This window comes from Scophthalmus maximus, chromosome 21 (genome assembly GCF_022379125.1).
Source record: "Scophthalmus maximus strain ysfricsl-2021 chromosome 21, ASM2237912v1, whole genome shotgun sequence".
NCBI classification, from domain to species: domain Eukaryota; kingdom Metazoa; phylum Chordata; class Actinopteri; order Pleuronectiformes; family Scophthalmidae; genus Scophthalmus; species Scophthalmus maximus.
Window position 1 is genome coordinate 6,278,922 of NC_061535.1, and position 25,295 is coordinate 6,304,216.

Consider the following 25,295-nt stretch of genomic DNA (forward strand, 5'->3'; position numbering starts at 1 on the left):
AAATAAAAAAAAACATCTGCAGTGAGTCAGCTGCAATGCAAACACCTTATCTTCTCTCATCATCTTCCTCCATATACTCCCTGCCCCCCACTTACAGATGAGAAATTCATACACCTCTCTATGGAAATAGAAAAGTGAGCTTGAAGTATTATTTCCACAGAGACTAATTCCACAAATCATCAAGCGAAAGACAGGGACGTAAAGTAGAGGAGAGACGAACACAAGAAGCCATGGATTAAAGCAACAGAATATCTCCAAGCTAGTGCAAAGGAGGGAATGGTGAGAGGAAGAGCAGACCACCTCTCATCTCCAGCTCATTGCTTCATATGAGAGGCCACATGGGACGTTCTCCCTCATCTGTTCCTCCTTTTGTGTATTTCACTCCCTCTTAATTTTTTTTTAATGTCTGGACTTTTTTCCCCATCCGGAGCCAAGGCAACCACCACACAGGTTAAGAGAAAAATCAATAGTCTTTCTCTATGGCATCTTCCAGCTGGGAATAAGAGGCTCAGGAGGTGGAATGAAAGTGAACAAAGGACTGAGTGAGAAGAATGAGAGGTGTTGACAGAGACTGAATAACACTGACCAGCAGACAGGTGATGGTGAGAAAAGAGCTGGTGATTCAGGATTTCATGCGAGCTTAAAGAGAACTTGAAGGATTCTAATATAATTTGATTTTACATAATGATTAAGTTATAACACAATTACATGTAAGAGGTGGGGGTTAAAATACTGCATGCAGCATGGTGCCTTATGATAACACTTATTGATGAAAGCTACTCAAGCAGATTATGATTATTTACTGAGAATCAAAAAGGACTTCTTTCTTTGATGAGATCAAACATCATCTCTCTTTATCTGCTGCCTAGATCTTAAACCAGTAAATCTCTTTGTTTTTACTTCTGTATGTTTTCCAAGTAGAGAATAGCAGGCCAAGTTCAAGTGCTGAGTTAGTTGGTGATTATGTAAAACGTGTCAAATCCAACGGAGGATGGTGAAGGGATATGGAGCTTTTCACGTATGTTTGACTGTTACTGTTCTGTCACAGTATCACCCTCAACTGAACTTCTCTACCATCCAAATACTTCATCAAATCATCACAGTTTATGAGCGTTTGATCTTTTCCACTCTTTGCCCTTTCGATAATTTGCTCTGGATAAGAGTGTCTACTTGGAAATGAAAATGTAGTAAATGTCATTAAGGATGTCTGTGTGTATGTGTGTATGTGTGTGTGTGTGTGTGTGTGTGTGTGGCAATTGAAGGGGAACATTAATGTGCAGGGCCATGGAGCGATTTGCCAGTGTAAGGAAAACACAAAAGCCGGCACTAGCCCTTGCAATTAGCTGAATACACAAAATTGGAGGCCTAATTGAATATGGCATTAAGCTGACAGACAGGTGTTCATTCACACACACACACACACACACACACACACACACACACACACACACACACACACACACACACACACACACACACACACACACACACACACACACACACACACACACACACACACACACACACACACACACACACACACACACACACACACACACAGCGAAGGGTGTGCGTTTTATCCCACGTTTGCTGATTAGTCATTTACAGCTCAATGGCACTGTTGCCCAGTTACACAGTGAAATGACTGGATGTTTACACAGACAAACAACGGGCCAGTGAAACATTCTATACACTCAGTCAAATTCATTAGATGGGCAAATAGAAGCTGATTTTCCAAGGCCATTGCAATGGATCACACAGCACCTTCATTAATATTGAGCTATGTGCTCCACTGTAGCTAAAGACGGATTAAAGCATTATCTGGTATCCTCACAACATCCATCCAATTGAAGTTTGGTTTGGTTGTAGTAAAAGACAAAGTGTAATACAATACACTGCTTTGTTTATTGGTAATGATTTGTTCCCTCTATTTTTGTATTCCACTCTTGCACAGAAGCAAGAAACCCATACTTTAAAATGTGTAAATCACTACAAAGGGGTCTGTACACATGGGGGGTGATGGCTGATTGTCATGGTTTTTCATTAATTTCCTATTTGTATCAACCGAAGTGGACCACAACTGGGAAACCAGTGTATGGTAAGCACATTACAAATGGTCATGACATGAAATCGGCAGAATGCCCCGCACTCTTACTTCTGCTTTGTTACGACGAAAGGGAGCAAATTGACCAATCAACCCATCAGATCACGACACCCAATCAACCAAAGCGCAGGCAGATGACTAAGTTGGTGGATGAAGGAGAACTTGCTGAAGAATTACTGGCCCATTGTATCTTGATTAGCAAGCTGAGATGCAATCATGTCAACGAGTCTGCTCTGGCCTCGAGATGACAAACAGAAAAAGGTGAGCTATTTTTACAGTGATGCTAGCCTGTGTGTGTATATATGTGTATATGTGTGTGTGTGAGTGTATGTGTGTGTACATGATGCACCTAATGCCTCAGCCCTAATGAAAGTGCCACACTGTCAGTTTGTGTATGTGCGTCAGGCGACCACAAATTATCCAGAATCATTCTGCCATGTAAATCTCACACTGATAAGGTCATGCTGCATATTAGCACTGTGTGTGTGTGTGTGTGTGTAGGTGTGTAATGCATTCATCAACTGTCAGATTCACATTGCAGAGCCAGACATCTACTATAGAGGTCAGAGACCTGCCCTGACATTAAACAAGAGAGATGACTTGCCAGACAACATGCACACTCTCAGGGTTGCACATGCACAAACAAGTACACTTTTTGTTTTTTTGCTTCTTTGGCTGAATTTTTCCCCCTTTTTTTTGTCTCGCACACAACTGTACACACCTGTGAATCCTTCCAAGTGGCCACACACACTCTAAATTCGCTCCAGCACTGAGGTACCTCACTTGTAGAAACATATTCCTCACTCACCTTGTTTTGTTATTTCTTTCCCTCTCCCTGTAATACTTTTTGTCCCTTTTTTTCATCCCTATTTCTCTCTTGCTTTTTTCTGCTTCTACAGCTGTTAACCCTCACACACCAGAGAGAGAGAGAGAGAGAGAGAGAGAGAGAGAGAGAGAGAGAGAGAGAGAGAGAGAGAGAGAGAGAGAGAGAGAGAGAGAGAGAGAGAGAAGGGTAAGCAGAGGCCAAGGTGACAAGTTGCATAGCTATAAATAAACACAATTGAAGGATATAAGATGAGATGGAAACAAAGGATGGGGGATCAAATGCGGGTCAATACGATTTTGAGCTAATAGTGATTTTCACAAATTATTGTAGGTGTAAATAAACCTTTGTAAAACGGCAAAATAAATCTACATGAAAACTTCAAGTTTGTATTATTTAAAAAATATATCTTTTTGTTTGCGTGTGTGTGTCTAGCAAGAGAGTAAGACATTATTCCACTGAGAACTCAGAAACAGGTTCCATTTCGTGTTCAGTACCAGTTTCTGGGCTTTGTTGAAACGCTTCTTAATAACTTAGTTTGTTCGTGCAAGGCCATTCTATTTTGTAGATAGTTTTGTCTTAGCCACATGGAGATGAAACACAAATAAGATCATACCAAAAATGTATTCACAACAAAGCGTTTGACAGGACCTTGTTTGGCACAGTTGCCTAAAAAGCTTCCCACTGATACCAAGACATTTGTCCTGAATGTACACTCTTCTAATTGTTTGTTTTTTACCCATTAGAAACATTCATACACATTAAACACAGTCACTTCACACAGAGCCCATGAGTTCTGGAGTCTGTGGACACACTCCGTAATCAATCCATGATACAGCATACTTTTAAATATTCATTATACTTTTCTTGTATTGGCAACCTTTTAAGGTCTGCTTTTTGCAGCAAATTTCGAACAGTTCTCGAAGGAAGCGAACCCACAACAGATGATTTGCCTCTACCAAGGCATTACAGGGTGATTCTGAAATGTTCACCTTGAGGTGACTCAACTCTCCTTGGGCAGTGTGTGGGTATATTAATATTTCAGGGTTGCCTTGTGTGTAACCTGTTTTTGAGAGAGAGCGCAATCAGCAGTGGTGACGCAAGAGGGAAGGAAAACTAATAAACCAGTGATTACCTTATGCACCTGCTATTCTCATTAGATCACACTGGGGCAATAACACAGCAAAGACAAATGGAAGGAGAACAGTATTTGCCAAAGGCTGTGCAAGACAATACCAAGAACATGCTGATAACAATGTTGACAATGGAGATGAAGAGTGAGAAGATGGCAGTGTTCAAATCTGAATAAAACAACAAAACAAGATGTAAAGTGCAAATTTTAAGACCATTGAGCCCCTTTTTCTACTTGACTATATACTGTACTAACTTCTACTATATGCAGACACCAGTGTTTTAAAGCAGATGGTGATTGAAGAGGTGAAGATGGAGGGATTAGAATGATTAAGATGATGATGACATTACTGTTATGATATTGATGAATACTGTGTTTGTGAAATATGTCTGACACCAAAAGTAATAAGGAATGTAACATTTCACAAAAAAGGTGTTAGCTCAGCTGCTTCAGAAAAAGATTTTAACAGTTTTAATGTGAAAATGTGCCTCATATTCAGCCACACGCACGCACGTATGCACGCACACACACAAACTAAAACCAGATTAAGTGAGACTAAAAGCAGTCATCCGTTTCAAATAAGATGGGGATGGAGAATAGAAACGTCACTTGCCTGGAGCTCCACCATGGCTGGGGTCACACAACACAGAGTACAGACTATATTCACACTGGGTCCACTGGAAATAAAGTAAATGAAAGATTGTACAGTAATACTGTATGTAAACCACTAGGGAAACACCAGCTCCTTCATTAAGTGAATCAAGGTGACAGATTTTATCGGAGGTTCATTTGCTGCTTGTTATTCACAATTCAATGATACAGATGACTGCATTTTCTAAGGTGGCATAATTTGCAATGAGAACTTTTATTTTCCATGTTCAGCCATCCTTGGAAAATGATTGCTGACATGAATATTAACTTAAATATTACTTTTGGACTACGTTCAGACGATTTTTTTTTAATAAATAATTTGGCAGGAAGTGATTGGGGTGGATTGTAGGTGTATGAACCACAATCTTTCCCTAAATGATTGGTTACTCTAAAAAAAACGTAGATTGTGTCTCTGATCTTATTGTTGCAGAAGTTAATGCATTACTACACACTGTCATCTCTATGACTTCACATTGACATCGTCATGATGTCACTATGATGTGACAGCAATAAAATAATGAAGGAAAAACATGAAAAAATGGACTTGTCAAAATCTCTGGTCAATACTCAACAGTTAAAGGGGCAGTAAGCAATTTCAATCCAGTTCACATTTTGTACAAATCAGCGAATATTTCCTCACGGTCCGCTAGCTGTCGGTTCTGTGTACGCACCGGAAAAAAAACCTGTGCTGGTGCTGACGCTACGGACGCTACGACGGACGCTACGACTGGTTAGCAAGTCAGTCTCACATACCCGAGGGGCTGCAGGTACGAGCCCTCGCCTGTGTAGTCAAAACATCATCAACATATCCCTTACTGCGCCTTAATTATGCAACTGAATTCATACTCATTTTCCTCAGAACAGCAGGTAATTGTGAGAGTATTAAATGCAACGCAGAACAGAACTGGTATAAAAAATGAATGTGCACCCAATACTGATCTATCCCGAAGTAAATTTAGGGTCTGCATTTGACAAGATTCATGCCTTAGCAGTGGAAAATTGAATTTCAAGACCACAAAAAGTGATTCAGGCAAATAAACAAAAGGTACAAAATGTACACAGGGGAAAGCAAACACCATCACGCATCGATGCACAGGTTACTTTCTGGAGTGTGTGCCATTGACAACAGGAACATGCGTGTGCTGACTGTGAGCGCACACACACAAACACACCCTTCACTAAGAGGGGTAAGACAAGGCCAAACAACCTTGTCCAGTGACTCATACGTCAGCCTGTGCTTCTCCCCCTGCCATCATTCTACCAAAACTTGTGTTTGACTCGACTCGTGGTCAGAATGAAGAATCTGTCTGGCTCAAAGGACAATTTTTATTTATATTATTCAGTGAAATGAGCAGACATGTATGTGGATAGAAATGCACACTAATGCAAACATAGACGCGAGTCTTAGGAATCACTTAAAACCCTGCAGAGAAAGAGGGGTAGAAAGTTTAATAACAGGGGAGAGAGCTAGAAAGAGAGAGAGGAAGAAAGGGAGAGTGGAAGGGATTAAAATAGAGGAGAGGAATTGCACAGGCTGCTTTAATACACAGAGAGGTGGAACTGTTGTGTTTAGTCTGAGCAAGGGTTAAAACACTTCTGTGTTGGATGAATGGCTACACCCAACAACCCATCATCACTGTCAAGCCGTCTCTACCTGCAGGAGTGTGATGCAGAAGTGGCGGGTGAGAGATGGAGTGATCGAGTCATCTACACTGAGTCAGCTCCCCTCGAATTCATCAGTTATTTCATCTGTGAAAAAAGCTGGATTGACTCTGCAGATCACAAGCTAGAGGATCTATGATGAAAAACCGGAGTTTCCCATGATGAAAAAGTAAAAATAAAAAAATATTGAGACAGCCAGGCACCTATTTTTACTTGGTAGAAAGCAATGTTTTTTCACACAGTGAATCACTATTGTGGGGCTCCCTTGATAATAGCTACCATCAGCACAATGTAATCGACACATTTGTTTTATTTAACCAGGGCAGATTCAATAGCCATTACAATGGTGGGTGGTAAAGAGGGAAGTGAAAATGCTCCCGTTTCACCTCCTCATCGTGATTTATCAGGACGGTTTGGGAATTGAAGCAATGACCTTCCAGTCAAGTCCGCTTCTGGCCATTTTACAGTATTGTCCCAAATGGCTGATCGGTGTTTGGTTTGAACCTCCTGTGATCTTGCAAGTTTGTATGCGGCCTATTGAGTTTGTTAACTTTCTTTTTCTTTTTTTTTTACAATGTGTCCTTAGATTAAGAACAATATTGGTTTTGTGTTTCTGTGGGCATATGTGAATGTGAGTGTGAGTGGGCTTGTTAGGGTTTTATTTTAGTAAGCGCACCTCCGAAGGGGGTTGTATTAGAAGAAACCTCGAACATGCAGGTGCCTTTTTACCAACTGGCAGATACGGACACTGCAGCATGGCTAAATGTGATCACCTATTACAAGAAATGGTCGCAATTAAGATTTCAAATCTGCACAACCAAGACAGATGTGTGCCTGTCTTCAAACTCTACGACAGGTTTAACATTGTAAAGGTTGTCCAGTGCCTCTTTCCCACAGTTTATAACCACCGCCAAGGAGGTTATGTTGTAACCCCTGTCCATTTCATTGTTTGGTTTTGTGGTTTGTTTGTCAGCAGGATTGTGCAGAATCTACAGAACAGAGTTCCACAAAACGTGGTGGAAGGATGGGAGACGGGCCAAGAAAAATCCAATTCATTTTTGACGTGGAACTGGACAAAGACGTGGATCCAAGAATCTTTCACCACGTTCTTTAACAATGTGAGATATGGGGTTTTGGGACATTTTCACAGATGTTGCAGGGAATAAAGCATGGATCTCTTTGACAAATAATCTGACAGATTTAGGGGACTGATATCTATGAGGGTGTGCAATTTAGTATGCCTTGATTGAATTTAAGGGGACTGTTGGGCCTTGGTGGAGGTATGCACTCTACTGAGTCCATTGTAGTTTGAGTTCTGTGGTCATTACTGGATCCTGCTGGGTCCAATAACAAGCACTTGTCACATGATTTTCTGCAAGCAACTTGGCTGAAAGGTCAAGATCCCTCTGCTGCACGAGAATCTTTCATCTCACTGACCTTAACATCTGCGACCTTGTAGAAATGCTTTTACAATACATTTTTATTCTGGCTCAACCATAGCAAGGATGTTTATGCAATACAAATAGAATCACAAACTGTAAAACACATAGACATGTTGTAATAGGGATTGCAATCTGATATTAGTGGCTCTATATGTGCTTAGGTGTGTTGATAGAGTTTGGTGAGGCTGTGCTGTCAAGTAAGTGCGACAGGGGGGAGAGGAGAAGTAAAGCTCGGGGAGGAAAGAAGATATACAGTAATTGTGCTGGTGTGACATTTTCCCATAATCCCTTTGAAATGCCGCCAGTGTCAGGAGACAGAGAAGCAGGGAGGTGGCGGGAGGAAGAGAGATGGGAAGCACCTATTGCCATACTTTTGATAAGTATGAAGCAGCATCATATACAAATCTTTTCTCTCCCCACATACAAGATATTATTTTGTCGTGCAGACGGGGGGACATTCGCATGATGTGTGTAACTGTTTTTGTGTATGCGTGTAATAGGTTTGATTGATGTTAATTGAAGAGAAGGTTAATGGCAGTAATTATCATAAAAAACAATAATGAAATGATTTGATGAAAAGAACATGACAGATTGATGACACACACAAACACAAACACACAAACACATACGCAAACACAAAATGGGAAAAAAAAGGGTCCTACCACTGGCATATCATGTAGTTGTTAGCCTCAGCTTCTACTTTTGTGTGTTTGTGATTCTGAATCTAAATGCCAAAGATCTAAATGATTAAATGTTATGTGTGTTTAACTGTGTCTATGTGACTACCAAATAATTACCTAAGTCACTGTCATCTGTCTGTCTCCCTTTGGTCAATCCTGTTATCTGTAAGGCCTCAGATTGAGGGTGAACCTCACCATAGCAAAGGAGGCAGATGAGCAGTGTTATCATCTCAAGGTCACGCACACATACACATGTGCACAAACAGATAGGCCACCTCAGAAAAGGAAAATAACTACAATGGGCAATTTACCCAGAGCAGGCCAGGATGAAGGCCAGGGTGCTCTGACACACACACACACACACGCACACACACACACACGCACACACACGTGCGCACACACACACACACACACACACACACACACACACACACACACACACACACACACACACACACACACACACACACACACACACACACACACACACACACACACACACACACACACACACACAGCTGTGCCTCAGGGCCAAGGCTCTGGCAATGCATCATTACCCTCCCTTGGAGGTGATTCCATATCCCAGCATGCATTTCTCATGCGGAGAGGAAATTACCCCTGGGCCGTGCTGAGAGCCAATAGAGTGTGTCCTCTCTCTCTCTCGCTCTCTCTCTATTCCTTCCTTTCTCTTTTTTTTAAATCCCTCGCTCACCCCATGACTGTGCCCATCAAGCCCTTTGCTGTCCTCCCTCTCTTGCTCGCTCTCCCTGAGTCACCCAGTCACTAACTGATCCATTTATCTTCCTTATCATCTTTCTCTCATTGCCAATTCATTTTTCTCTCTTTTTCTTCCCATTTGCTACATCTGATGTAGAACACATATTAATAAAAAAAGGACAAAAAGACCAGCTCCTTCCCCTTCTGTCCTGCCCTCAAGTGTGTCTTTCAGTCGAGCAGTTCCTGGTGAGGTTAAACATTTGAGTTTCCCCCCGTGTTCTTTTATGTAATATATCTTGCAAGTTATTTTGGATTTATGCAAGTCCTTTTTTTTTTTAACCTATTCATGTTTGCTAGATGGTTGCTAGACTGATACTGCATGATCAAGATAATATACTGTACAGTAGTAAAAACAAGTGGGGCAAGAAGTAGCAGCAGCTGTTAAACAGTGCTAACAATCTCCCACTCTTGTCTCTGTCCATGGTCCTGAAGTATTCCTTGTGCATATAGGGTGTGAATTTTAATAAAATGTAAAGCACCACCTTTATTTATTTGTATGAATGACATAGTAAAATCAAGCTGCTTTAATGTTATTGTGTGTTTCAGTGCACTTGGTGGTCCACTGTGAGGCCTCTGTCAGGGCTTGTGTGTGCTGGGTTGTTTTTGTGTGTCCTGGGTTATGTTGCAGGTTCCTGGTTGGGTGGAGAGGGAAGCCATTAGGGACATGGAGGCAGCTGGCCACCGTCTCTCAGATAGATTATGAGAGATCTGCTCATCCTAGCATTCAGGTCAGCAACCTTCTCTCTTGCACCATTGAATTCTGTTTGAGTTTTGTATTATTCATTTATTATTCCTTTTAGTTGGTGTGGTTGTAGTGCCCATTTATTAAATAAGCTATTTTTGTTATCTTAGTTAAATGAAAATGACTTTTGTAAACTAAAATCAATTTTTTTTAGTTAAAGTATCATGTGTCCTTCCCTTATACGCTATGGTCTCAGAGCCGGACCATAATACCACACATTATCTCTCCTCATTTGTATGTTGCCCCTTTTCTGGACTAATTTTGCTAATCATTCCATAGATTTGGTGACAACTCAAACAGAGTAACTCAAAGACCATGGCTGTGCACCAATCTGATACAGAGTACTGGGCACTTTAGATGTTTAGACAGCATGAAAAAAAAGAACATACAGCCAGAGTTTAAAAAAACATATCGGAGTCCTGCAGAAGATGAGCTCCGAGTAACCAAGAGTTCCTTAGCAGGCACACTAGTTGCATATGCAACTCAATAGTGTGCACTGCCCAGCAAGCACAGTACTTAAAAAATGGAAAGTACTGAATTAAATTCAAGATATGGGAATCGTCCAATGGTCAAAGCAGAGCTTCACACAAACTTAAGCCGTTTCCAAACTACACAAAAGGAATAAAGTGTGAGTGAGTATCTCAGGATGCCCTGTCTTAGCACTGTAAAGACCTTCTACACATGTATACATGTGCACACACACTCACAAACACACAGACACAGGCTTCCAATGCTTAGATGTCCATCTATCCCATCTGTATAGTTATACATAAACCATCTGAATCCAACATACAATATACACTTACGCAAACAGACAGTGGTCACAAAAATAGAATAAGAGCACTCTGTTTCTCTCACACACACATGCACATAAATAAACATTGACAATACTGACCTTCTGTAGGCAGGAGCGACCGACACACACACACACACACACACATTCACACACAAGCACACAATCACGTCATTGTCCTTTTGACGGTGTGGCACATGGGAATGTATTGCCTCAGCCCTATGCTATCACATACTATAAATGTCAGACACAAACATGCCTGCAAATACACACACATACTGTCTCCGTCTCCTTGCCTTTGACATAGCACGCACGCACGCGCGCACGCACGCACGCACGCACGCACGCACGCACGCACGCACACGCACACACACACACACACACACACACACACACACACACACACACACACACACATAGAGTGAAGTGTTCGGACTGTGAGCCAACAAACCCTGACAATAAATAGCTAGTGTTGACAATGACATGTCATACCAGATCACTTCAAACTGTATCAAGCTACTATAGCTATTTCTTGTCTGCAGCTCTAATGTCTCTAGTAAAAACTTAAGACAAGCACGCTCCCGCAGTTCAAACAATACTGCAATCTCGTTCTCGATCATTATATTACAGCTGCTCTTCTTCCTTCTTCTTCTTGTCAATCCTCATTTCTACCACACTGTGAATTTTCCTCATGCACTGTAACTCAGCTTGTATGATATTTTTCTGCCGTCTTCAAGCTTTGTAACAATTACCATTGGCCCCCAACTCCTTGGTCCCCAAATCCCATCCTCCCTGAGCAAATGTTCATCTCTCTTTCCCCAAGTCCTCACGCACAAACCTGCACTACGTCTACCGTCATTCCCTCCTTCCTTTATTTTTTCTTCTTTCTCAAGTCCCTCGGGTTTGTCTCCCTCATTCCCTTCACAAACATCTGTCGGTACTTTCTACCCTCACTCAAAATCCCCCCATCCCCTTAATTTGTTCCCTTTTCATTTCCTCCATTATTGTTCTTTTCTTGCCATTCCTTTCTTTACTGATTCTGTAGGTCTGTGCTCAACATTTTGATATTCATCCTGCTGTCTAGGGAGGACAACAAGTGTCACTGAAACAGTGATAACGCATTTTATTTATTAAACACTGTCATTAAAAAAAGGTATTATTAAATAATCAATAAATATATAGGCTAAATCACAAAGGGGAACTGGTTATTTCATGTTTTAAAGGAAGGAATATACAAAATAAATATGAATCCAACAATGAATAGTTAAAATTAAAAAAGGGATTTACAAAAACAACACAAAACAGTCAATGGAAATGTGTTCTCATGAATAGACATCAATTAATTCAGATAAAGATAATGGAATTTAAAAATCTATTTGAAAATGCACTTTAAAATGAAAATATAACACAATTTACAAATTGAATTGAGAATGCAGATTTTAATCTTGCACTTTAAATGTGAATTACCTTTTCCATTTCCTCACTGCTTATTCATATCTTTTAGTCATTGAATTTGTTGACTCATTCAGTGTCCCTTTTCATGACACCTTGGGCTGTGTGCTTAGTAAAATGAGGTGGGGCAAAGCAAATTAGCCAAGGCATGTAACAAGCTTTCTGATAGGTATAATATAGGCTAATATGAGGCAGGGGCAGCTCTCTAACCAATCAGAGAGCTTGTGACATCTCATAGCTAATTTGCCTCTGAAACTAAATTGTTCACCTCATTTTACTAACTTAAGGCCAAAAGTGTCATGTAAAGACTTCATGGAGAGGCTTAAAACAAAGACGCTCAATGAGAGGAGATCAAAAGTAATATGGATAAAGCCAAAGCAGTGGAGAAGTGGAAATGCAAAGGAAACTGCCCCTTTAAATGCCTTATTAAAATCTATATTAAGTCAATCTGTCTATATTTATTAATTAAAGAATGCATTTTAAATTTATACTTGTTGACAGCTGTGTTGTTTTTTGCAAAACCCTTATTGATGGATTAACATTTAATTAGTGAATCAGTTTTAAGTCTTTCTTTGTATTGCCCTTTAAAATGTCAAATTATGAATTACTTTGTATGTAGTCTATTTAATTATAGATTAATACATTATTTAATTCATATTTAATTTACAGTGAATTATCACTTAATCAAATGCTGTATTGCTATTTCCTTGAAACTTTTGGTTCTCCATAGATCCCTATATCGTTTTTAATATTCAGTTTAAGCAAGAAATCTAGTTGCGTGAGAATTTCCTTTCACAGGGAAAAGCTTAACAATGAAGGGTACCACTTATTTACATTATGCCCTACCCTTCCATCTTGATCTTCATTGATCTACCACCCTCCATTTTTCCTATTTCTACCTAAATCCCCTCTTTTTTTTATTTGTCCCACCTTCTTATCATCATTCGCCTCCCGTCTTCCCTTCCCCCTTCTCCTCCGCTGTGTTCATCTGTCTCCCTCCCTTTAACTTCATCATCACCAGACCCTCCTTCCATCCCTTCTCCCTACTATCTCATCTCCCTCTCCTTCTCCCCTTCACTCAGATCCATTAGGGGTTATTGAGTTTTCTCTTTGTGTCGCTGTCCTCACCTCTGCTCTATCGCACTCACTCTTCTGCGACTTTAATGGTCCCTAACTGTGTAACTGCCTGACACACACACCCACACACACATAGAATAAACAAAAAATGCATAGTCTTATACACTGCCCCACAAACACACACATTTACACACACAGACACAACCTATTCCCTCACTCAGTGTTCCTTGTCTCTAAATGCTGCTAACTCATTTAGCACTTCATGTTAGCTCAGCTAGATGCAATTACAGCAAGAGAGAGTGACGTTAGAGTAGGAGGCAATTTAACCTCACGGCAGAGAGAAATGTAGCACAAAGCTTCAGTGCAACAAACCAGGTAGAGAATCAAGTTTTTAAGAAATCAGGATTAAGGGATTTCAGTAACTTTCAGAAAATATTCACGCTTGATGCCTGGCTGGCATTCACGTCATATAACAGGCACTATGAGCTTTTTCTACCTTTGTGTCAACCACGCCCATGGCCATTATTGTTTACACAGCTTATAAATGAGTAAAGGTTCTTATTTGAGACATTTGTAGTTTTAAGCATGAGCATGTGAATGGTTGTTTGTCTCTATGTGTCAGTCCTGTGATAGACTGCCAACCTGTGTAGGGTGTGCCACGCCTCTCGACCAATGTCAGTTGCAGGATTAGCTTCGGCACCCACTCAACACCCAAAGTGGTATAAATGATGGATGGATGGTATATAAAATTCATCTTGTGTCCTCAAAAAAAAATTCACAAAAGTCATTGCCAACATCAGCATTAACATAACCAGATAGGTGTCAGTGCTGATATTGACTGATACCCAGCATTACAACGGACAATGTGGTCATACAGTATATTCGGGATAGTGTTTCCATGAAAGTCTGTTCATTACTACCTTTTCTTTTCAGATTTTGTGCACTTTGGCTACCTGTGGTTCTAAATTAATCATGGCTGGCCTAAAGGAAAAGTAAACAACACACTGGGTCTAAAGCAGTTTCACACCAACAGTCTGAATTTTAAAGAAGTCATGGATAACTTTGTCACTTATAATTAAATTTATTTAACTCTGCAGGGGGCATTCAACACACAAGAGCTCTCAAAAAATTGGAACCACGTACAAAAATGGCCGCATTTCTTTAGTAATGGCTGAGGAGCCTGGGTTTTAATCTTAAAGTGTTAAAGCAGGGAAAACATTTGCCAAAATAAAACAAACCTTGTGTGAAGAACTGTTTTGAGCCAGTCAGTCATACTACATCAGTAATAAAACATCAGTGCCTCGTTATCAGTGAAAAATGCAACTTCTGATCACTGATCACTCTTAAGGAAGACTAATCATTCATATGACCATGCACTTTATTTGGTTATATTTTTTTCTTTCATTACTTTCTTTGCCATTGTTTATAATAATTCTCTCTTTCAGCGTCTCTCTACCACTCATTGTCTCTTTCTCACTCTCTCCGTGTCCCTCTCCTGTGATTAAAAGCTGCTGCTGGGACTCGATCCACAGACGTCTCAGTCCCTCTCGCTCAGGAATTAAAGGAATTATTATCAAGAGTCCTGTGAAATATATATGAATAAAGAGGGAGAGTAAGCTTTGTTTCATTTCAGAGACAAGAGGGTGGAAGTGATCACAGCCCAGTAGGACTCTTTTGAACAGAGCTTGACACTGGGAGGTGAAATAAAGCATCTGAAGCAACTGGCATGTGACTAGAGAAACACTGTCTTTTATAAGTTGTTTTTCTTTATGCATATGCGGTAACTGCCTAAAACCACTCATGATGGAAACAAGGCTTTGATATGACCAACATTTGCACTGTGTAATTGTTCATTGCAGTGAGGCCACTACATTGGTTCAGCTGAGGTCCAAAGCAGCGTTTTACAACTTATATGGTCGGTTTAAAGATGCAATGCAACAGTATTTACCAACTGACTGGGGTGACCGATAAAATCTGTGCCAGTGTGCTATCGTTTAGATTAGTGCATGGATGTCAGTGTGATTATGTATTTGTGTGTGCTATGTAATCTGTATTGAACACATTTCAAAGAAATAACACCGTTCATATGAAGAGACCTCCCATTTGTAAAAAAAATAATATATACGTATGTTTATATATATATTACTCATGAGTTGACAAAAGGAACTGGGGGGTGCCTGTCAGCTCACCTGGTTGAACCCCTCTGCAGGGGCTGCAGGTTCAGTTCCACCTGTGGCCCTCTGCTGCATGTCATCGCCTACTCTCTCCCTCTTTTCACACCAATTCTGTCCAACTGTCGATAAGAGCTAAAACTGTAACTAAATTTAGGATGAATGTTACAATAGGTCTCCAGGGAATTAATGTTATCCAATGCAACATCCTAAATATAGCATTGCGTAACATGTGTGTCTTTGCACTCTTACATTGATAGTTTGCCATATCTGTCCTTAAGTGTTCTATCCTATATGCACCACAATCCTTCAGGTCCACTGAACCCCACAGAACACATACCTATGCACACACAACACACACACACACACACACACACACACACACACAGCCCAAACATCCCTTTCACCTACCTTGGGTCTTTCTGAATAGAGTCGATAGAAGGTGAACGCTGCAGGCTGCCTTCAGGCGGCAGGGCTGGTCCAGACTTGCTGTAGGGTGATTCCACCACTGAGGGGCAGTACTGCAGGGTGCGGTAGGGGTCTGCAACATAGGGGTCTGAGCCATATAAGTCTCCACCACCTCCACTTGAGGTGTAGCCTGGCCCCACTGTGGCATAGTTGTTGGTCCCGCCTCGGCCGTAGTTTCCTGTCCCAGTGCTGTGACTTGCTGTGCGCTGCAAAGGGGCGGAGTCGACACCAGGGGAGGAGGGAGCTAGGATAGGAAAGTAGGGACAGAGGACATAACTTAGGACATGGTCATGGACACGCTGGGTCAGGTCTGCGGGGCAGAGGGGATAGAGGAGAGAAGACACAGGTTAAGGAGAGGAGAGGCGGAAACGGAGATGAACAGGTTGTTGGGAAAAGACAAGCATGTCTCCATATTGATGGAGAAACATTGGCCACATGCCCAGAATTAACCACAAGGAATCATTTTCAACAGAGGGAAGGATTGAGGAGGGAAAGAGAAAAAATATTTGATAAATGTTGCGTAAACAGTAGTTTGAGATCATATAAATAAAATGAAAATACAAAATACACAGAATTATCTAGTGTGAGAAACACTGCTGTTTTCCAATGTACTGACAATGCAGAACTACTCGATAGTGTAATATATATATATATATATATATATATATACACACACTGATGTATAAACATATGGCCTTTGAAAGCAATCCAATAATAAAATATTGATATTAGTTAACACATGTGCCTCACACCAACTTAGCTATTGTTCTAATCAAATATAAAATTCAGTATATTGTTAAAAATTAAAATAAATCACTTTCACATAATTGGGGCTGCACGGTGGTGTAGTGGTTAGCGCTGTCACCTCACAGCAAGAAGGTTCTGGGTTCTTAGGTTAATTGGAGACTCTAGATTGATCTTAGGGGTGAATGTATAAGTGAAAGGTTGTTTCTCTCTGTATGTTGGCCCTGCAACACATTGGCAACCTGTCCAGGGTGAACCCCGCCTCTTGCCCAATGTCAGCTGGGATTGTCTCCAGCCCCGGTGGCCCTTAATGGATAAAGCGGTATAGATAATGGATGGATTGTCTTTCATTTAAACAAAGTTTTCCACAAAACTGACTGCTTGTTGGCACTGTTAGTCTATCACTCCCATGCAATGCAATATAGAGACTTTGCTCGCTGAGCCAATTTACAGGGAGCTATAACAACACTGCAGAAACTTTTTGTTTTTCCTCTTGGTGAGCAACGAGGACAAAATACATAAAATAAAAAAAAAATAAAAAAACACTGAGCTACTGCTCTTTAGAGTGAGATGGAAATTGAATAGGGATTTGCTCAGGGATGTGAGCAGCCTGCACGGGCACAGTAGCTTTCGCCTTCCCTCCCCATCGTGTTGGGAGTGGCACATGAGCGATATATCAAGGTGTTAATGTGAGGCTGGGAGCCTCGTTTCTCCGGCTATAAAAACACTGAGACAGATGATGTGGCGGGCGGAGTGGTATAGGGTGGGGGTGGGGTTTCCATCCTACCTGCCATGACAAGGTATATGTGTACACCGAAACAGACATGTACACACATGCAAAAACACCATAACTGTGTTATTTGGGGAGCAGGCAATAAATCACATAGCCTTGAAATCAATACGTGGCCATGTGATTGACTAGGGCTTTAAAACGTCCCGAGCCTCCACTTACAAAGTGAATTAGCCTTTAAAACCATGTTTGGATGGGAAGACTAACTATACAACACACACTTAGCACACACCATGGGCCTGGGCACAAGCACTCCCATGCATCTCATATACATTCACGAGAGGGATCACGTATAAACATGCACATTCACACTTCATATAAGCCCTTGCACAGAACTAATGAAGGAACAGAGGCTGTGTGAATCTGAGTGTGCGTGCTGAGGTTGAGTCGATCACCGTTATGTGACCAACAATCTTTGCTCTTAAATGCTGTCTCGAGTGATGGCATTTGCTTGACCTTTACAACCCCATTTTCTCTTTCTTTTTCACCTCTGCCATCGTCTCTCACTGCACACAAACACATAATGAGGCTGATTAATCCAATCCTTGACAGTCATTTTCCAAAGCTCTTATTTTAAATTCTCAGCACCAAGTCTCTCCATTACTTGGCCCACCAGAGGCACAGCGCAAGGATCTTTTTTGATGATGTAACAACATTAGCATTGTTTTAATTTAAAAACTCAAATAATCAGGTTAACAAAGATCATTTGCCAGCCAGACAGTGACACATTCAAGATTCAGATTCTGCCATGCAAGGCCCATGAGGCCAACGGCGATGTGAGCTCTTCAGCTGATGCCCCAATTTTGAGCTCGGGATACAGAGAGGAACAGCTGAGGGATGAGGCATAGGGCTGCAGTTTAAAGAAGAGCAAAACCGAAGAGGAGAGGGAGGAAACAAGAGGCGGTGGAGGGAGAGACAGAAGAGCAGCACAGAAAAAAAAGAGCGTAAAGGGAGGGTAATGAAGCAGAGTTATTCTCATCAGAGGCAAATCCCTGTCTTTTCTGTGCTCTTTAAACGGTGTCTGTGGCGTTTCTGCCTTTCTGAACGTCTCATTAGCAGCCGGAGCTTCAGGCTACCAGTGCACCCCACCAGTATCAGTGGGCACTCACACAGAGACTTGACACCCAAATAGGAAGAACCTCAGAGCAAAAGGGGTGGCGGGAGTACAGTACAGTGAAAAGAGGAGGGGAAGAAGACATGGAAAAAAAAAAGGGCCTGTCAAATTATTTTTATAGCCTGTGCTGTGACCACTGAATAGGGATGTCCTTGGAATGAGGCTGAACGAGGGACGGAAGGAAGAGGGAGAGAATCACAGAGAGAGATGGTTGAGGAAGTGTCCCAAAAAGTGTCCTCCCAAATTGCAGTTTTAGTCCATCCTTTTGTTTTCACATTGTGTTACTTTGTATTCAGCTTCCCCATATCCCCTTCATGCATACCATTTTCTTCCTCGCTCAATCGTTCTGTCTACTCTCCCCATCTCTCTCGCCTACCTTGCGTAAATGGAGTGCTGCCGAATTTATCATTTGCTCCGGTAAATGTGGGCTCTGACTGATGACTTGACCTTTTGAGACAATATTGCCTGGAAAACATCAACATGCATGCGTGTGTGTGTGTGTGTGTGTGTGTGTGTGTGTGTGTGTGTGTGTGTGTGTGTGTGTGTGTTGTATTCCATTTTGTATTTTCCTTTGTGTATTTCTTTGTATTCCAGGTTTTTGACTTTTGGAGTGATGACAAGCAACAACTTTCAAGCAGTTGTGTCAGTACGGGCTCCAGTATATGATCAGATTAAGGGGTTTAAGTTAGGCATTTGATTGAAAGTTAAGGTTTATGTTAGAAATGAAAATGTAAAGTCCCTCACAAGTATAGTGAAGCAAACTCATACTCATGGGCACTAACACATCTCACACCTGACGCTCTCTGGGGGTGTGAAATTGTGTTTGAGAGGAAATAAAAGGGCGGGTGTGTCTCTGTATCCCCTTGCTCCGACGCAGAGTAAACAAATTGCAGCTGTGCTCCTGCTGGCAGATAAGCGACGGGAAGGGAAACTCTATTAGTCATTTGACACAGTGATACCCCTGCAATTAGCCAGCCGGGGCTGAGGGGCCGGCTACCTTCCAGCAGGGCTTACTACTTCTTTGCGGTGCTGAGAGAAGGCAGCCCCTGCTGAAAGGACGCGATAGGAAAATGGGGAGATAGGGGAAGGCAGAGAGAGAGAGAGAGAGAACAGAAGGGGATCAAACCAATCCATGTCCATCCTCCCTTTTCATACTTTCATCTCTGCCTCCATTCCTCTCAATCCTACTCTGTCTCTCTCGCACCTCTCCCCCATCACTCCCTTTGCCCCCTTCTACTTGCCTTTCGTCTTTCTGTCTTCCTCTAGATGTGTCCCACTCTGTCCATGGCCCCATCCATCATTTTTTCCCCCTCACCCATCTCTTTTGAAATCTTTGTCTTGCCCTCCCTCTCTTGCAGTAGTTCACTCCTTCTCTGCTTCAATTTTTTGTGTCTGTCATCCTTTCTTCAAACCCATTCATTTCTTTTTTTCCCCCTCACTTTCTTCTTCTAACACCCTTTTATATCCCCTCTCCCTCTATTGTGCTTGTAGTAGACTATGTGATCAGAGCTGAGGACATGTCCTTTCTCTCGACACGCTTCGGCGCTCAGCACGATTACACAAAACCCCTCGGTACAGTCTCTCAATCTCTCACATGCACACGCTCACACAGACACGCACAAGCACACAAACATGGATTTCTAAATATGCGAGTGATTGACATGGACAAAACATGTATTCCTGTAACACGTCGTTTTCTAATGCTTTGAGGTCAATAGCATGCACAAACAACCTTGCCTACAGCAGCACGCACACTGCCTGGATGTGGAGAGGAGTAAGGATTAGTCTCTCCCCCCGTTTATCCCTGGGAGAGCCTTCTGGCCAGCACACAGCTCTTGATGTTCCTGAGCTGGAAGCTCTCTAGGACACACGTGCGCAAAAACACACACACACACACACACACTTGTGCTTCTATCTTAAATGAGGACACTTTCAAATAACGGATTTCCTTGCCCCTTACCCTAACGTTAACCATCACAACTAAATGCCCAATGTAACCTCTTGACAATCTCTTGCTGCTTTCTTAATATGTAAACGGAAAACTCCAGAAAATGTGAAGACAAACATCTACAAATCATATGCACCTCGCTTTCATCTGTGTCTCACAACAACTTCACAAACGTATTAGGACTTATGTGAAACACTGGCTGTGACTGTGACCTGGGAAAGTCTCTGCATAGACTTTGCATTTCCCTTGTTTTCATATTTCCTCCAGGTGATCCTTTTTTATTGCACATTAGTTGAACTGGACACAGTTTATCACCCTGGTGTAATGAGAATTTCCTTTCCCCTGTGTGCTGTATCACCGCACAGCCAGATACCGGGATAGGAAAAAGACTGATATCACACTTGGTCATGACTGATTTAGCACATTTGAGTTTGATTCAGTCTAAATAATGTACAGACAATATGGAGATAATATAAATGTATACAATCATAAACTGTGAATCCATTAATGAATAAAGCATGTTTTAAACACCAGTATATTTGTTTTCTTTTGATGAAGACAGTCAATGTCGTTTTTGTTCTGACTTCAGATTTATCTGTGTGGCCTCTGAGGTAAAAAAAAACAGAACAGCATCTGTGGCCAATAGAGTATGTCTGTGTGTGTGCTTATGAATACACGCTTTCTGCTTATGTGTACAGTGTAGGTTCGTGAGAGGATGGAGTCTGGTTACCAACAACCCTTTAAGATAAAACCTACATTCAGGAAGTGCCATATGTTTCCGCAAGGGAGGGAATTTGTGCTGATCTGTAGAGTAAGTCAGATGCGTTGAGCTGGTAATTAAAGCTTTCTGAGGCTTCAGCAAAAACTCACTGTAAATACTGTACAAGTTTAATCCACATGGCTTCAACTTGTAAAATAAGTTGCTGTCCACTGAATAATCACTGGCACATTTCAGTTTGTCCGTATGAAATAAATTAATTTATTGTCCCTTGCTTTCTCCTTTCTTTCTTGGTGCTTTTTTCTTTCCTTTCTAAATTAAACTGAGATGAGACACCTTCCTCCGATGAATGACAGTCATAAGCTGGACATTAAACAAGCATAAATATTTTCAACCCCAATAAAAAACACAATTTTAAGTAAGTTCAAATTCACAAGGCTTTTTACTGGTGCGCAACAGAAAGTAGGTTCATTAAAAGACCAACAGGATCAGAGGCCAAGCTGAAATTGATCCGGGCCAAACAATCCTAATCTAACCACAGCGACAGACAGAGCCTAGCGAGTGACACCTCAAAGTGGCCGGGGGGAAGCTTTAGAATCCGGCTTTTGTTTTTATCAGGTGCTAATGGAAACAGAAATGTTGATTCAGGGCTTCTGAGATCAGTCAATTTCCAGATTCAAACTGTTAAGGATTAAATTGAAATGCATTAACATTTTATTCACAATTAAACTTACAGATGGTATATTTACCTGAGAATAACAGTTTACTGTAACTTCCACCCTACAGCACCAGGTGACACATGCAGCCATGAATATAGAGGAAATGTTTGGGACACACTTTCCTCTTCTACATCCGGAAAAACATGAAACCATTACCAAACTCAAACCCGTTATCTATGTTATGAATTTTATAAATCAAAGAAAGTAGCTGCATTATTTGTAGAGATTTCCCAGTACATTGTCAAACCTTAGAGGCAAATAAATTTCAAGACAGAAACATATTTGAGAATAATTAGGCCTACAATATTTTTAAGAATCTAACAGCATGCAATATAAAACAACTTTTGCTTAGTGCTAACCCTGTCATTATTAGTGCACTATGTGATTTACAATTTTTTTTTCTTTTTTTCTTTTATTTATCATTATTTTTCATTCTGCAAAGAATGGAGATTAAAACTAAAGGGAAATATACCAGGGTAATAAACTAGCTGGGTTCCAACAAGCACAACAGATAATAAAAATATATCTATCACTTGTTTTAAGTACATTGCAAAGGAATTCAACAACAATAACAAAAACTATATTGAAATGTTCTTTATCGTTTTCTATCTTTACTTTCCTGGGTTAGCTATTGATTAAGTGCAAGGGTTTTTCCATAGCCGCTTTTTAAATTTGAGCAGAGTCACTTCTAAAAAATCTCTGCACAGCCCTTCTCTCCTCCATCAGCCTCTCTGTTCTGTCCCCCTCATTAGGCATTTCACAATGGTGAAAGGGACGTGTGCTACAAGGCTTCAACTTCATACAGAAACAATCCTGCTTTGAAACAACACACACACACACACACACACACACACACACACACACACACACACACACACACACACACACACACACACACACACACACACACACACACACACACACACACACACACACACACACACACACACACACACACACACACACACACACACACACACACTTATGTAACAGAGTTGATCCCTTGTTCCAGTATACATTTATTTGCAGAAACCTAATGAGGAAGTGTGTGTGGGTGGAAAATTGTGTTTTAAATGCCTTACTGCATTCAACAACAGAGGCAGAAAACACACCATTCGAGAAACATCCTCATTCATCTACAATCCGGACAGACGTCAGGAGACAGTACAAGGAAATTGAGACGATAGCAGAAGCTGCACTGCAACAGAACAAAAATACGCTGTATCCCCAACCTCAGAGCGAATGCCAAGCATTCCCAGTACACAACATGGAAAACCAGCCTCTGGACACCTTTCATAACTCTTCATAACATTGTTATCATATACACATAGCAGTGTTATTAGACATACATTTAAGTTAAGAATGATCGAGGAGAGAAAAACTTTTGGAGTGGCTTCAAATTAAAGTGCTGTCTGTGGTGCTGCCTGGCTGGCAGGTGATAAGGCATAAACACTACAGGAAGTAGTGCATACACTTTCGAAGTGTCTCGGTTGTGATGGGAAATGTATTAAATGTATGGCACAAATCCCCATCCCTTTATTCCATACACCTTGGTATCTGGTTTTGTTAAAAGTTGAGAAAAAGTATAATCTGGTTTCAACATTGCTCAGTGATTACTGACTTTTGAAGAATGTCAGTTTCCTGCAGAGATACTGCAGGGAGCAATGTTAAACTACATAACAGCTCTTATCAGTAGCAATAGCTCAACCCATCTAGCTACTAGATGCACTTGACAAATGGCCATGGCAGTGAATCTACCCATTCACACTGTCACCACCTGAGCTATGTGCAGGCCTGGTGTTAAGCTATTAAAGAGAAAAAGTGCCACATCCATTCAGAGTCACTGTTATTCCCAGTGGTCAGAGTCATTAATACAGGCCAAGATGGCTTCCATGACATATACTGTAACGACAGAAGGTACAAAGGAAGAACTGTAAGAACAAAGGCAGAGGGGGTGTTGAAGTAAATAGAAGAGAGCAAGGAGGGAAGCTCAGAGGAAAGGAGAGCAAGAAAGAAGAGAGGAGGAGACGGTGAGGGAGAAGCAAAACATTTCCCTGACATGCGCTGTCCACTGAATGATAATACCTGTAAGTATGTGAAAAATGGAGGAAAATAAAAAAAAGAGGGAGAGAACTCGTTAAACAAATTGAGTGTGAAAACAAAGTCAAAAACAGAAACTGTAAAAAAAGAAAAAGAGAAAGAAAGGGAATGGAAGCATAATAACAAAGTGTAGGTTGATTTCAAAAACACAGTGTCCCTTTGGAAGAATAAACAAATGTTTAAACCACATCCTGAGGCTTTTTCTTTTTCTTGCTACAGTTCTTCTTTGTGTGGTCTGGGGACACCGTGACCATGCAGGAATTATCGCTCGAAATAGGCCACATTAACCTGCAGTCCTCCTGGGCGCTGGCCTGGTTTAATCCAAGAATGAAATAGTGCGTGTCGCTGCTGACACATATGCATAGTGCAAATACACACCCAGACACACAGACTCATAATTGACGGTTAAATGGTGCTAAAGATAGATGTATAAATGTATAGATGCGTAAATGTATAGATAGATGCATTGATGTACAGATAGATGTGTAAATGTGAATGGAGATGTATAGATGGATTTGTGGTTGCGCAAATGCATAGATGATAGATAAATGTGAATGCAGATGTGTAGATAAATGTGAGTGTGTAAATGTAAAGATATATGTATAGATGTGCAATTGTATAGATAAACATTTAGATTCATATACAGATAGATGTATAGATGTGTAAATTTATAAAAGGATATATATGTGTGGGTGTGTGTTTATATAAGGTAAGATAGATGGGTAAGTAGATAGCTGGACAGACAGACAGGCAGACAGACAAACAGACAGACAGATAGAACATGTAGAAGTTTACTGAGCTGTGAAGAGTAGAAAGCAATAGAAATGGAGCAGACACACAGATTAACCAACTGACAGTGTTCTAAACTGGACCTGACTGAATCGAATGTGTTGTCAAACTGCTGCCCGCTGTGCTGCAGGACAAGACTACAGGTCTGTTTGTTTACTGGTGTTATGACTAGATGGAAGAGGTTGAGAGTCACAGTCCAGAGCAGACACAAATCACAAGTACCTAAAGAATACGTCATTCAATCCGCAGTAAAGAGCACCACTGTTAAGACAAAAACCAAGTGCACACTATGTACTGAGAGTGAATGAGGTTGGACACCAGGAATTTTACCTCTATATACACACCAAATTCGATTTAATGTGGAGTATAGTCTCCACGACCCAAAGTGTCTGTTTTACA

The 25,295-nt window shown here is 41.1% G+C and overlaps 1 protein-coding gene across 3 annotated transcripts in view; it reads right to left on the reverse strand.

Annotated features, from left to right (window-relative positions):
- The window catches only part of ctnnd2a (catenin (cadherin-associated protein), delta 2a), a 192,047-nt gene that overhangs the window by 63,591 nt on the left and 103,161 nt on the right, over positions 1–25,295 (reverse strand). For all 3 annotated transcript variants that reach the window (XM_035619639.2, XM_035619638.2, XM_035619637.2), the window contains exon 12: positions 15,918–16,218. In XM_035619639.2, coding sequence (XP_035475532.2) covers positions 15,918–16,218 — 301 coding nt within the window. The remainder of the gene's footprint in view (positions 1–15,917; positions 16,219–25,295) is intronic.